At 44.0% G+C, this 13,982-nt stretch overlaps 1 protein-coding gene across 1 annotated transcript in view; it reads left to right on the forward strand.

The window, feature by feature from the left end:
- Window positions 1-13,982, forward strand: part of LOC306701590 (solute carrier family 12 member 9) — a gene marked incomplete at its 5' end in the record, with an annotated part of 50,855 nt that overhangs the window by 25,316 nt on the left and 11,557 nt on the right. Inside the window, one exon of the mRNA XM_079166946.1 lies at window positions 6,325-6,449. Coding sequence (XP_079023072.1) covers window positions 6,325-6,449 — 125 coding nt within the window. The remainder of the gene's footprint in view (window positions 1-6,324; window positions 6,450-13,982) is intronic.

A 13,982-nucleotide genomic window follows, 5' to 3' on the forward strand; every position in this document is an offset into this window, starting at 1 on the left:
ATAGAGCGTCAAGCCGACTTCAAGGGTACAGATTGAAACACCGGCGCTGGTTTTAAATATTTCAGTGGAATCGATAAATCCGGGATAAATTCCTGCTGAGCTACAGAAGCAGTGAGGCTCAGCACCGAGGGAAGGAAGAGAAGCTTCAGACGAGCTACTCTTATTTTTGGATAATAGATCCGAGTTACTGAGGTTTGTGGGACAAAATCAGCCCCAAGCTCCTGTTGTTTGGATTGTGAAGTCTCGTCATAGAAACTTTCCTCCGTCAGAAAGATCAGAAAGTCCTCGTGTTCAACTCCTCAAACAGAACTGAAGAAACTAGTCGAGTTTGACGTCTTTGTTTCTTGTATTCAACATAGCATTAGAACAGCTGAACGGAACAAACAAACAAAAATCACGTAGTGTTTTTCCTCTTCGACTGTGTCTTCTGTGTCGATGAAAGAAGTAAATTTAGCCCGAGGAGAAAAATATTGGCAGAGGTGAAGATGGAGAGACAAAAGAGGAGGTAGAGAATCTTTAGAGCAAATAGGCCGGACCATCCCATCATTATCAGAGGTGAGCGTTGAAGCCTAAATGGCTTGTCATTATTTGTGTTCTCTCGCTCTCTTTCTTTCTCTCTCTCTCTGTCTCTCTGTGTCTCTCCCCTCCTCCTCTCTTTCTCCTTCGCCAATCTCCCGGAGTGGAGGAGGAGCAATTAGATGGAAATCGTTAGCTGTGCCGCCGCTTCCATCAGAGATCATTGACTCTCTCGTCCCCCCTTTTCTCTCTGCCTCGTCCTCCGCCATTTGAATGATTCACTGATGACAAAAGTCTGATTGTAATCTCTCCTCGCGGCACGAGCCAAGGCTTTCTTTCATTGGACTTTTAAGTGAAGCGAAAAAATGGACTGCAAGAACAAAGGGAGGAGAAAAACAGAAGAGAAGTTAGAAGAAAGCTGCTGACGGGCACAAACATATATACGATGACAAAGACGGACATTGCACGTGACGACATGTCATTGTAGATCAGTTTGTTTTGTTCAGGCTCTCCAAGAACCTAAACGAAAATGCAAACAATATTTGCAAATATCTTCTTAATCCCCGCAAACTTTCTGCGAAATCGCTCCAACTGTCGCAATGCTTTCCAATTTTGCTGATCACAGCGGTCTTCGACACAAAATCAATCCAATTAAAACCACAATTTTAAACCAAAACTGAGCCACAATCTCCTGCAAAGGAGCAGTGATTCTCCTGTTAATCTCACCCATGAAGAAGACCCCAAAGGCACTGGAGGAACTGAAGGAAGCAAACCAGCATTTTCTGTCACATGGCCTCAGATTGTGAGGAGCTGATCCCCACTGCAGTTCATTTAAGTGTATTTGTTTCACTGTTATGCAGACGACACTCCGCTGTCCCTTCAGAACAAAAGACCTCAGTAAACTCTTTACCTCTGTCAAGGACTAGATGATAACTTCTCCATCTTAACCTTGCCAACCACATGAAGCTCTGTCGTGATGAAGATCATGATAAGCATTGCTTTTGGTCTTTGACTTTTCTACTATCCTAAATTAACAAACAACAACAAAATCTGCAAACTTTAATGTAAAAGATCCCACAAATTCTGTCATTTATTGATCATACAGAATCAGGGCAGACTTTTTGTACAGTATTTGTTGATTACTTTGTGATTAAAGTCTTTTAATCTCATAAAGTATGTATTTACTGCCACTAATCGCTTCATTAGCCGTGGTCTACGTGCATCCGACTCAAACACTCACTGTCCAATTGTAACCTGTAAACCTGGAGGCCTCTTCTGGAAAAGTCCAAAACATGACTCAGCTGCTTCCTCTCAATTCTTTTTATTTAATATAAGTGCCTCTGTGAGCCCACTTATTTTCAGCAAAATTTATTGCAATTTATGCACCCCGCTTTCCAGTAAAAACACTCTTTCAAATGGCCACACAAAAACACACACCCAGAGGAGATTAAGTGTGTGCGTGCGCACACACACACACACACACACAGATGTGTGCGTGGTGACAGCAGTTGTCCATGCTGGCCTGTGTCTGAGTTAATGGCTAATTAATGCTCTGGTGGAGACGACTCCCGGGGGAGCGCTGGAGAGACACCCACCGACTTTGACTGCCAGAGGTCAGAGACGATTTCTTACCCACTTTCTCTCTTCATCTTCTTCTTTTTTTTTGCTCTCTTTGCTCCCTCGCTTCGTCATTTTTTTTCCTCTCTCTTTCTTGACCGCCTGTCGATAATGTGACATCATTAATCTCCATTCCCCCATCGTTACCTTCCATCCCTCTCTATCCCCTTTTCGGTTTACTTCTGCTTCATGGTCACAAAGTTAGCTTCCATAAATACCAATGATACGCCCTTGAGCTGAAGAAAATGAACTCCAGCAGAGTTCCTCAGCAATCGTAGCGCACGTAATTGGAGAGAAAGACTCTATTCTTGTTTCCCGGGTTGGTACAGTAGTTACCTCCTTCTCTGAGCAATCAGTCGCATACAGATGAAAAAAACATCACTCTTGATGATGAAGAAACGTCCACAGAAGATGTTTCATTCGGTTCAGAACTAGTAATGACCCTTTCCTGAAAGAGTTCGTGTTTCTGCTCACTTTGTTGGAAGGTGTGGTACACGTGGAATGGAAGGAAGCAATGGGGAAGATTTAAATTGTTGTAATTTGAAAGTGTTCTCAATTCAACAGAGCACGTTCGGAAAGGAATGAATGAATCGTAAGCTACAGCTGACCATGTGTGGATAGGAATAGTGTGCTAATTAATAATTTCCTGCCTGGAATCATTTCTTCAAATTTGGCCCAAACGTCCACTTGGACTCGAGGATGAACTTTGGTAGTGAAAAGGTCACTGTGACCTCACAACACATTTTGTTGCCATAACTTAAGAATTCATAAACTAATTATGACAATTTCACACGAACGTCTAACAGGATCAGATGTGATGACATTTTGGACACTAATGGAGGTAAACTGGATACGACCACGAGGCGCTAATTCTAGTTTTTTTCCGGCTCATGATTTTACTGTTTTGGTTCATTCTCACCACTCAAATCAACCTCGTTTCCAGTCGCAGCAGGAGGCTGTTTTCAGTGAACAAGCCCCGATAAATCCACTGGTCCGGAGCCGCTATGTTCAATATTGCACCCACACATTTGACCCGTCGACACAAGAAACGCGGCCCGAACCAAAACCGCAAATTCTAACCATGAGCTGTTAAAAATATCCAGTTAGGCAGCACGTTTAAAGTGATCATTTTGGACCATCTCACACATGTGTAGGGATGGGTATCGTTAGGATTTTATGGATACTAGTACTCCGGTTCGGTTCCTTATCGATACTCTTATCGGTTCTTTTTGATTATTTTGTGAGAAAAAAAAGACAATTAATAAGAAAAGAATCAACATCGAGTTATAACAACATTCGTTGTTATTCTTGTATGTAAACAAAGTGTTTCTTGAGCAGCAAATACAAAAAGTTCCAAAATCTAAAATACACATTGCAGCTTAACAATGTATCCGCTTATTCTTCTAATCAAGACGAGGACATCTCACTCCGTAACTTTTTAAAGTACCGATAGTAGAACCGTAAACTCTGGACGTTATCAATACTCCAGGTTTTTACTCATTTAGAACCGGTCCCTGTTGAGAACCGAGTTTCGGGGGGCATCCCTACACATGCGACGCTAAGATAAGATATTTTAACGCACCTGATTGAAGTTCTGTTTTACCCAGAATCAAACCTCTAAATGAAATTAAGACAAAATACTACCCTCCCGATGCAGGACTCTGCTGTTAACAACTAAAGTTACTTTGTGTCCCCCTGATGGGTAAAGAGGTAACTGTATGCTAACGAGTTCACTAAAGCAGCTTTGATTGTGATGATACTGTACCTTAATGTTGTATTTACAGCTCACAGCACTGCCCCCAAGTGGCCAAAAAATTCAAACACAGTAGCTTTAAAAATTCATTAATTCTACTCTGTTGACATAAATATTTGCTACTTCTGGGGTTATAAATGCGACCATAATGGTGGTAGTTAAAGCAAGATATAATGCAGGTGAAACAGTGGAAGCTGCTTTCATTCTTGGCTTTCTCATCCGTGGTGCCTCGCAGTGAGTTACGTCCCGGTGTCAGAGAACATGGCAGGGAGCAGCACTTATAATGGGGTCGTCATTTCACTCCTCTATTAGAAGCCACCTGGAACTCGAGGGTGAATCTCATGCATTCGTGGGCTGTCGGTGTTACCAGACGTACGACCGTCCCTCCGCATCAGACACGGAGAACTCTCGGTGTAACTCGGCTCGGCTGTGTTGTCACAGAGCTGACTGCGTGCAGCCGGACCGCAGCCTCGATAGCGTCTTAATTAACGGTGAACATTAGCCTCCGTCGGTGGCTCACCAAGTGGAGCTCGGGCGGACCCCCAGTAGTCCCCGAGAGAAGGTAGAACAATTTAATTTGAACGGCGTCTCGCTCCCTAGACGTTGGTTCAAATCTAACCTTGATGTCACCTCTTACCTTCGGTGCAGACAGATAATTATATCTAACAGCAGAACATCTTTATGAGGTCTCTTTGGACCAAAATGGACTTATGCTCAATTATCTGTGGATCCTTGACTTAAAAACCTCGGGTCTTGGTAGCAGCTTATTTAAAACCCTTATGTGTCAGATCTTTGTTGTTCAAATTATTTTAATGGCAGACATTTTTTATATATTTGTACAAAAGTGGGTCAATCCTGGGTTTCTGTCAGTCATTCTCAGTGGTTTGTGTTGCGATCTGATAACCGGTTCCATTTGGGATCCAGTTCACATTTGGCAAAACACCCTGATCCGTGAAGCTCTGAGGATAACGAGTCCTTTACTGAACGTCTTTATTTCTTGTCGCTCATCTTTATTAAAGAGCAAATGAGCAGATTTATAAATCTTTTGGGTAGCAGGCGTATCAGTTTTTAGCCTTGAATGGTGGACTTTCATCCGTGTTGGTGACCGTTCATGGACGTTGCTGTCTGATCAAGACTCATCGATCTGGACCAACACTGTGAATGAATGAGAGTGAATAGTGTGTTAATAACGTATTCTCATACAATGGTTTGTGTTAAAGCCCCTGTAGTGCAGAACCTGTTCAGGCAACCAAACTATTTGGATAAGTTGAGGAAAAGATCAGCGTTTGGGCTGCAATAAGTATTTTTCTTAAGTAAATTAAATGCATTTGTTACGTAGGTGATTGTAGTAAAGTATGCAAGTTAACTAACAAAAGTACATTGAAAGAAGTCAACGTCGACTTTACGTTTGACGCGGAACACAAACGGTCTCCTGGGTGAAAGTTCTGTTCGTTTGACCCGTTCGTCCGATCAACCAATCGTCCTCCCTTCGTCACCCGAGTCTTAACCGTGCTGTTATTTAGCTGTTCTTGAATTTGTTACTATTTGTGATCATTTTATAATGTCTATTGGAAGCATTTTGTGCTTTTTTTATTATTATTATTATTATTATTATTATTATTATTATTATTATTTTTTTGAAAGCTCATAAACCAAATTGGTCTTTATTGGAATCTTAAGTATTTGGAGAAATTAACTAAAAATAACGAGGAAATGTAAGTAGTAGAAGTGCAACATTTGATATCATTTTCATGTTGTAGCTACAGAATGTCAACGTACATCAGGCTACAACTAAAACCTCTGGTGTTTCAGTGAAGGAGATTACAGATTTGAAATGAATCTTGAATCCAGTTTGACTTATTTAGAACTCATAACTCGCTGAGTTGCTTTCTCATGAACAGGAATGTCTGACCTCTGCTGTTTCATCTGCTAAAGACTAACGAGGGGAACGTTTCTGTGTTTTCACCTTGAAACGTCCGGCACAAAGTACATAAAGAGTTTCAGCGCAGTAACAGACTTCTTGTGTCCAGCAGTTAAACTGTTGAAATTAAATATATTAGCTTCGTCATAAAATGCTGGGTTTTTCAACAAGGGAGGAGGAGGAGGATATGCTAAGAGTTTTTAACCAATTGAACTTTTCTTTTGTAAATACCATAGATTATAGTTCTAAATGTCTTCAGCTCCCACACATTGGGGCATTAGAGACTGATGCGTGATGTTGTGTCGCCACTTTCCATGTGAAGATAGACGGCAGTGACATAAAATATGTCATTTGTTTGTAAATCAGATGATTCAGCACCTTTTCACTCAGAGAGCGCATGAACATGCAAATGATGTGGTTGACTTACAGATTTTAAGGGTGAAATGTAGGTGGGTGCTTTGAAATACACTTTTTAAATTCGACATGTTAATCCCTTTCTTTTTGTCCTTTTTTCCAGCTGGTGCTTTTCTCCGGGAAGCTCAACACCATCGCCAGCATCGTGACCATCTTCTTCCTGTTGGTGTACGCGGCCGTGGACTTGGCCTGCCTCGCTCTGGAATGGGCCTCCGCACCTAATTTCAGGTAAATGTGTGTCACAACTTAACTCACAGACACACTCACCTGTGTCATAGGGGTGTAAGAAAATATTCATACGCGGGAGTATCGCGATATCGTGTTTTTTACACTGTTTTAAATGATTCGTTTCCAATCAAAGATTCGTGGCAAACAGAAATTTGATTCTAAATATCGTACGTATCGCTTTACAGTACCCCAATATACTGCACTATAATATATCGGAACCCGTGTATCATGATACGTATCGTATCGCCACATTCTTGCCAATACACAGCCCGACCGCGTTACCTTGAATCCTTGAAGTAAACTTTGTTTTTACTCTCATGCCTCCACGGCGAAGAATGGATTCAACAACGGAGAAAAGTCTTGATGAGTTGACATAAATGGAGGCTGCGTTTAGCAACTACAATCTATATCAAAACCATAGAATGGACGTAGTCATCTTTACGTCACTCGCTGGTTTCTGGACTGCCGTTACAAAGCCTCAAAATCGCCAATTTGGCCGTTGACATCTTGGATTTTGGCCGTCGCTATCTTGTTTTTTTTGCAACCAGTGAGCCGAAGTGACTGTGGAGGAGCGACGTAGAGTCGCCGTATCATTTTCTCATAAGCTTCCATACAATCCGACTTCTTTTAATAATTAGAGGAGTCGCCCCCTGCTGGCCAGTAGGGAGAATGCAGGTTTAAGGCACTTCCTCATCGGCTTCACGTCGCCTGATCAAAACATTAGTTTAACAAACTCTCACACAACCAAGTCTCGTTTATCCATTCGAATGATGAAACCGTCAGGTGCGCTACTCAATCCAGACGTGTAGTGATCCTGAGAACGCGTGAGACTTGATTTAAGCTGAAGTGAAGCAAAGCTGCATTCGTATGTGAAGCAGTGAGCATATACGACCGGATAATTGAGATTTTACTGCACAACCGTTTTTCTCCGTGTTGAGGCGCGAGAGGAAAAACAGTTCCTTCAAGGATACGAGGCGACGCCTCGTATTGAGTGATTGATATACAAATAGTCATTTTGTGGCTGAAGTACTGAGCTGTCGTAACGAAGGCCGGTGGCCGACGTGTGACTCTCTGAAGCACGTTTTCCTCACTAAACACTCTTTTTTCCACCTCTGCCGTTGTTTATGCATGTGTGTAAAGATGTGGCTGTTTGCCAGCTGGTTGCTGCTATGGTGACAGTGCACTAATTAAAAGTCATAAAACTGGTCACTGCTTACAGCCCCGTGCTGGAGAGGGACCGACAATAAAACTGTGTGTGTGTGTGTGTGTGTGTGTGTGTGTGTGTGTGTGTGTGTTTAGCCTGCTCAAGTAACAGCGCGTGGAGATGTTTAGAGATTTAAATTTACAATGTTTGTGTGTGTTGTCTGTATTACCGAGGACACTTGCAATGATCCTGATTTATAAAAGCTCCCAGAAGCCCGAGGACAGTTTGTACTGTATACGTTCCTCCATGATTACATCCACGCCGCCCGGCTTCCCATTCAACTCTTTTTTTATGAGTTACATTTTCTGTGTATAGAGCGTTGATGGTGTCACAAACGCTGTCATCCGAATCGGCACCATCTTTAATTTATAAAAGTACATCCCCCCCGAAATCCAAGATTGTTTCTCTAAAGACATACCTTCGCTGATTAAACTCCTCCACTGGCTGTGAAATACATTTCAAACATGACAACTGCTTCTGCTTTTTATTTGTTATGGAGGAGAGAAACTCTTTAAACGCCATGCATCACCTTTTTTTTGTTGTTATGACAGATTGCCTCCGGCACTGCATTTGGTGTGGTATATATTCCTGCGCAGCGATAGTTGGAGATGAGAACGTTTACAGCTTTCCAAGTCAAGGACGCATCAGTCAAGTATAGTTGAAATCAGGATAGAGCAGCAGACGGTGTGAACACACTGTACGTGTTTCTGTAGTATTTGTTCTCAGCACAATGAGATTCATCCAACACAATAGTTTGTAGGCTGATGTTAGTGGATTAGATTGATAGTTACAAATTGGACTTCAACTGCCTCAGGCCCCGATCACACCGCAAAGAAAGGTTCAAATATTCTCAACTCTTTAGCGCCGGACGCAGAGTCGCACTCGGAGCAACAGCAAGAGCTCCATGTCTGCTTTAAATCCATTTTTTTTCACAAATCGGCCTGACGAGAGCTAGTTAACGTTAGCTAACGTTAGCGTTGGTTCTGTTGAGTTTCGTAGTGATCCGTTCAAGCTCTATTCAGTAAAGATGTGTTTGAACCGAGGCTCAATTCTAACGTTATCACGATGTGTTCAAGCGTAATCTGGTAAAATGTCGTTTTTGCTGAGAAACCTGAATAAAAACAGTTTGTTTTCACAGCAATACAAAATAGATATTAGAGGAGAATTATGACCTGTTTAACTTCCAAACATCAGCTCTCATTGTGTATTGTTTCATTTTATTTGTAACTTTTTGTGAAGAAGATTGGATGGGCATTTTCGGGGGGATAATTGAAGGACACGCACACAGAGTCTTTATGGTTAGACGAGTGCAGTGAGCGTTCAGAACGTGCTGATTGCTTAGCTTTCCGGCTCGCAGCGATGCGTGCCCGTTGGGGAAAGCCTGCCAGGTTGGAGCGGGGCCGATTTATTGGCCTCCTTGAAGTTCTGCGTGGATCGTTGTCGAGAACCGCTATTGCTTGTTGACTCCAGGGAAGTGAAGAAGAGTTTGGTTGTAGTGTTAGTATATCAAGCATCCAGCAGCAAAGGTGGACTGTAGTCAATGAGCCGCAGCCTGTAAAGGCCGAGGACGACATGCTCGACTCAGTCTGCACAGCCCTGAAGCCCCGCCCACCCGCTGTTGGCTTGTTTAGCCATTCGCTAAACTTTTGATGGTGGTTCTGAAAAATGAAGCCAAAGCTTCACGTCTTAAAGCTGCATTCTCTCTAATGTCCACCAGGGGGCGACTCCTCTGGTTGTATAGAAGTCTATGAGAAAATGACTCTACTTCTCTCTTGAATTATGAAATACAGCATGATGTTCATTTAGTAAATGATGGTCCATTTAGAGTCAAACAGACCATAAAGTAGGGGATGCTTTAGGGGCGGGGCTACACAGTGATTGACAGGTTGCTACCAGAGACGTATACGGCGTCTCTACGTCACTCCTCAGTCCAGATATGGTCACTTCCTGTTCATTGGTTGCAAAAAAACAAGATGGCGACGACCAAAATGCTGAAATCGAGGCTTCAAAACGTCAGTCCATAAACCAATGGGTGACTCTTATATACAGTCCGTGGTTCCCATTAATAAACCCGCCCAGTGTGAAGTAGATCTGACAGACAGTTCTCAGGATATGTGAAGCACAAGATTCCTTAATAGTTAGATGTTAAATGCATCTATTTCCTCTTCCTCTAGAGTGCGCTGTGAGCCTCAGAGTCTCGTGTCTGCTTCATAGTGATCGTGAGAGAGAGAGAGAGAGAGAGAGGGAGGACACGGTAACTAACTTTCTGTACAACACGCTCCGAGTGCCCGGCGTCTCCTCTGGTGCCTCGTATGTACAGAGCTGTGTGCTATCGGCTCAGCCCTCGTTATCGCAGCGTGACCGCTGGCAAAGGCTGCAGGACACAAAGTTAGCCGCAAAAAAAAAACTTTCCCCCTCACCGCTGATCTCTGCCGTCCCCCGTCGGCCGGGGGACCCGAGGCCCCCGGAGCTGATAAGGCAGCTTGTTTGTCTGGCCGGGCCGCCTCTTCCCCCCCCCCCCCCCCCCCCTGAGTTCTTTCATTCTAGCTCGTTCATTGTTGCTGCGTCACCGGGCAAAATTCAACGCCATGTAGTGTTTTTATTTCATTGTTGTTGTTGTTTTTTCTCGCTCCGCTCTCTGTCTGGCTCTCTCTCACGTCTCTTTCCAGGCAAAAAGAATTAAATGCCATTTAGAGCCGTCTCTCCCCCTGAGAACTGCTCTGTAATTAGCATAAGTAATTTAGCAGAAATATTTCCCTTTTTTGCTGTTGTGTGAGAGGAGGGATCGAAATTATGATGTAGCGGAAAAGATGTCTGCTTGTTAAGTGTGTCTGTGTGTGCGTGTGCGTGTGAGTGAGTGAGTGTGTGTGTGTGTGTGTGTGTGTGTGTGTGTGAGTGTGAGTGTGAAGGTATGCGATTTGGAGACTGTTTGTGAGTCTGAGATCCAAGTCACGCTGGATGATTTTTATTTTTTTTGATCATTGATGTGTGAGCGCATCTGTCTCTTGGACTGTCTGTGTGTGTGTGTGTGTGTGTGTGTGTGTGTGTGTGTGTGTGTGTGTGTGTGTGTGTGTGTGTGTGTGTGTGTGTGTGTGTGTGTGTGTGTGTGTGTGCTTTTGAGTATTTTCCTTCATCTGTGCGTGTGTGTTTGCAGTTTTATGTGTGTGTGTGTGTGTTTTGTGCGAAGAGGCTTCTGTTGGCTGCAGCTTTATCAGCAGTGGCTCCAGCTGTGTGGAGTGTTCCTCGGGGGAGGGGGGGGGGGGGGGGGGGCTGGTGGGCACCAGCCACTTGTACTTGTGGCTTAAACACGGATGAACACACACACACACATATATATGAACACGTGCACACGCAGTGTCACAGGGTCACTGGCCAGGATTCAGGACACAACTGAGCGCTGCCAAAAGGTTGTTTATGGAGAAACGCTTAAACTCGGTCACGCGCCGGTCGATTGTCTTCAGTCTGAACGGCCGCTCGACAGAAAAACCCACTCGGTGCCACGCGAGACGACGTCCACATCACAGCGGACGCTCTCTCTGCAGCTACCTTTTGATTGTCTTTGTGATAAATCTGTGAATTGACCAGCTGAACCAATCGCTCCCAAAAAAAAAAAGAAAAAGCTCTGCCCTCTGCCGGGCCGTCCTCTTTGTCCAAATACGAGTCATGAGTGATTTGACAGATTGGAGCGTGTAAAACTCCAGCTGGATCATCAACTGTGTGAGGACGGATGAGATATAACAGATAATGTTGTTAGAGCATCATTATCTGTTAATGACGGTTCAGGATTAAGGTGCGTGCTTCAACTCAAACCAGATATTCAGACCGATGGATTTTTATTCACACTGACCCCGTTAAATAGATGTTTGAGTGCTTATTTCATGCTACATTAAAGGGTTAATATATTTACAAGCATAGCCTGTGTATCCATATATCGCTCATTGGTCTGGCGTTTTTGGTCGCTAAACTACGTGAACACAAGTGCATGATGGGATGGATCCCAGGTGATCGTGTTACCTGATTAACCTCCACACAACATAATCACCTCGTCGTGATAATATCAGCTGTTATTGCGTCGTGTTTTCTCTATAGAGAACATTGATTATGTTGTGTGCAGGTTAATCAGGTGACAAGATATCCTGGGATCCATCCCATCATGCACGCTAGTTAATGTCGTGCTAACGTAACCTGCTAATGTTAGCTCCTCTGGCTTTTTTAGGTAGAAACCAACCCCGGCTAACGAGTGTCACTATCACACAACGTTTATCCAAATCCACTAAAACCAGCCTGCAAATAAAGAATATCTGAAACCAATGCATGAGAGTCTGCGGAGCAGAGCTGTGATTGGCCAGTCTGCCGCTCGAAGGGGGCGGGACTTAGCGAAGGGTCAATCGGTTGCCGTGTTGGCTGAACTGATATCAAGTGATTTCTTAGATGGATTCTTAAGGTCAGTCCAGTCTCTACTGGTGTCGTGCCAGTGCTGGGACGCTGCCTGACGCAACGTCTCACACACACTCTCTGACCTCTCACTTAAAGAACCCCCTCCCCCTTCTGAGTGTGTGTGTGTGTGTGTGTGTGTGTGTGGATTACGTTTCTGTCCCCACTTCCCCCTCTATTTATGACGTGTCTTTTGGCTTCAGGCCGGGTTTTCTCTCTCTCTCCGTCTTCATCGCTCTCCGTTTCATTTCTCTTAACGTCTCTTAGGACTTGATTGGCGGCGAACATTTCACGGTGCTTTTTTCCGCTGTGTCAGCGAAGTGACATCAGCCGCTGGAGAGCAAGAGAGGCGGCAGAGGAGGAGGAGGAGGGGGGGGGGGGGATGATAGAGGGACCTCGGAGACAGAAGAGATGGGTGGGCGAGCTTTTATCCTAATTACACCTGCTCTCCGACGGGATGGAGAGGAGTCGAGAAGATGAGAGGACTGCGGGCACCGCTGGGTGCTAAGTGATCAAAGTCCAGAAGAAATAAAAGCAAAGTTTTGAAGACGGGCGGGTCAGAGCAGCGCAGCAGTGGGCTGGGTGGTGGTGTAGTCATCCACTCACAGTGTGACGAAGCTTCCTACCGAGTTCAACAAGTCCATGTCTTTTATTATTGTCTCACTGTGGGAGGATTGTACTTAAAAGAGCTCATCTGACTGACTCCATCAGTGTGACGTAGAGTGGCGTGAAGGGTCCATGTGGTCTAAATGCTGTTTCAACCTTGACAAGAATCATTTCTGCTATTCGTCTGGAATGTATAAGCCTTTAAAAATAGTCACCAAATGGCAGAGTTCACTGTTTTAAGCCAGAAAAGCAATTGACAATTTGACAATTTCCAGCATGATGATGATTTTCTAGGTGAGACCGTGGACTGTATGTAAGAAGTGGACGTAGTCGTCGTTGTGACGTCACCTGTTGGTTTGTGGACTTTTGTTATGAAGCCTCGATTTTGATGTTTTGGCCGTCGCCATCTTGTTTTTTCACTACCAGTTAACGGGAAGTATTGCTTCATCCTCTGGGGACCATGATTATCAAATCTAGGGGATTATTATCAGTTGATCACATGCACACAGATAGCTCATTATGTGTATGGAGTCTCTGTGTGACTGGTAATGATCTGACGTTTAGGAATCCATCACTGACGTGGTTCCTCTACTCAGAAATATGAACTACTAAGAATAACTTTCACAGTCTCAGTTCCACGGGATGACTCTCTTGAACATCAGTGTGAAATATTGTCTTTGTTCTTTAAAAGTCTTTAACCTGAGACCTGCTCACATTTTCCTTTGCCCCGCCGTAATCAATGAAGAGAAAGTTGACCGATAGGATTTGTTAATGACTCTCTCAGTCTGCGGATTTCTCTGTTTCTCTATTTCATTTAGTTCCCCCCTGCTATGCCCCCGATACCTCCACGCTCTCCTGCTGCTGCCGGTTGCTTTTAAAGAGTCTAAAACCTGTTAATCTACCCGAGGAGGTCACTCGAGCTGCGTGGTGTAATTACAGCGGGGAACTATTTTTTTTTAATGGCTGTTTATCTGCGCCGCTGCAGTCGCTGTGGGGAAATTGGGGTCAATTACGTGATCCTCCAAAAATACAATAACGTCCTCCAAGACGGCACGCGCTTTATTTTGACGGGTACATGTGTGAATAAGACTCATTGTTATACGAGTTCAAGCACTCGAGCGCTGAGAAGGTGCACAGCAGTCTGCAGAGGCAGCGCATGATCCACGAGTGGTTTTATTTTATTTAGTTTGTATTATTGCTCCTGTCCCGGCATCCGCTGCTTATTTGCTCTGATTCTGCAGCGCAGTCACACATTAGGAAGTAGTGTGTGTGTGTGTGTGTGTGTGTGT

This window comes from Pholis gunnellus, assembly GCF_910591455.1.
Source record: "Pholis gunnellus genome assembly, chromosome: 9".
Taxonomy (NCBI): domain Eukaryota; kingdom Metazoa; phylum Chordata; class Actinopteri; order Perciformes; family Pholidae; genus Pholis; species Pholis gunnellus.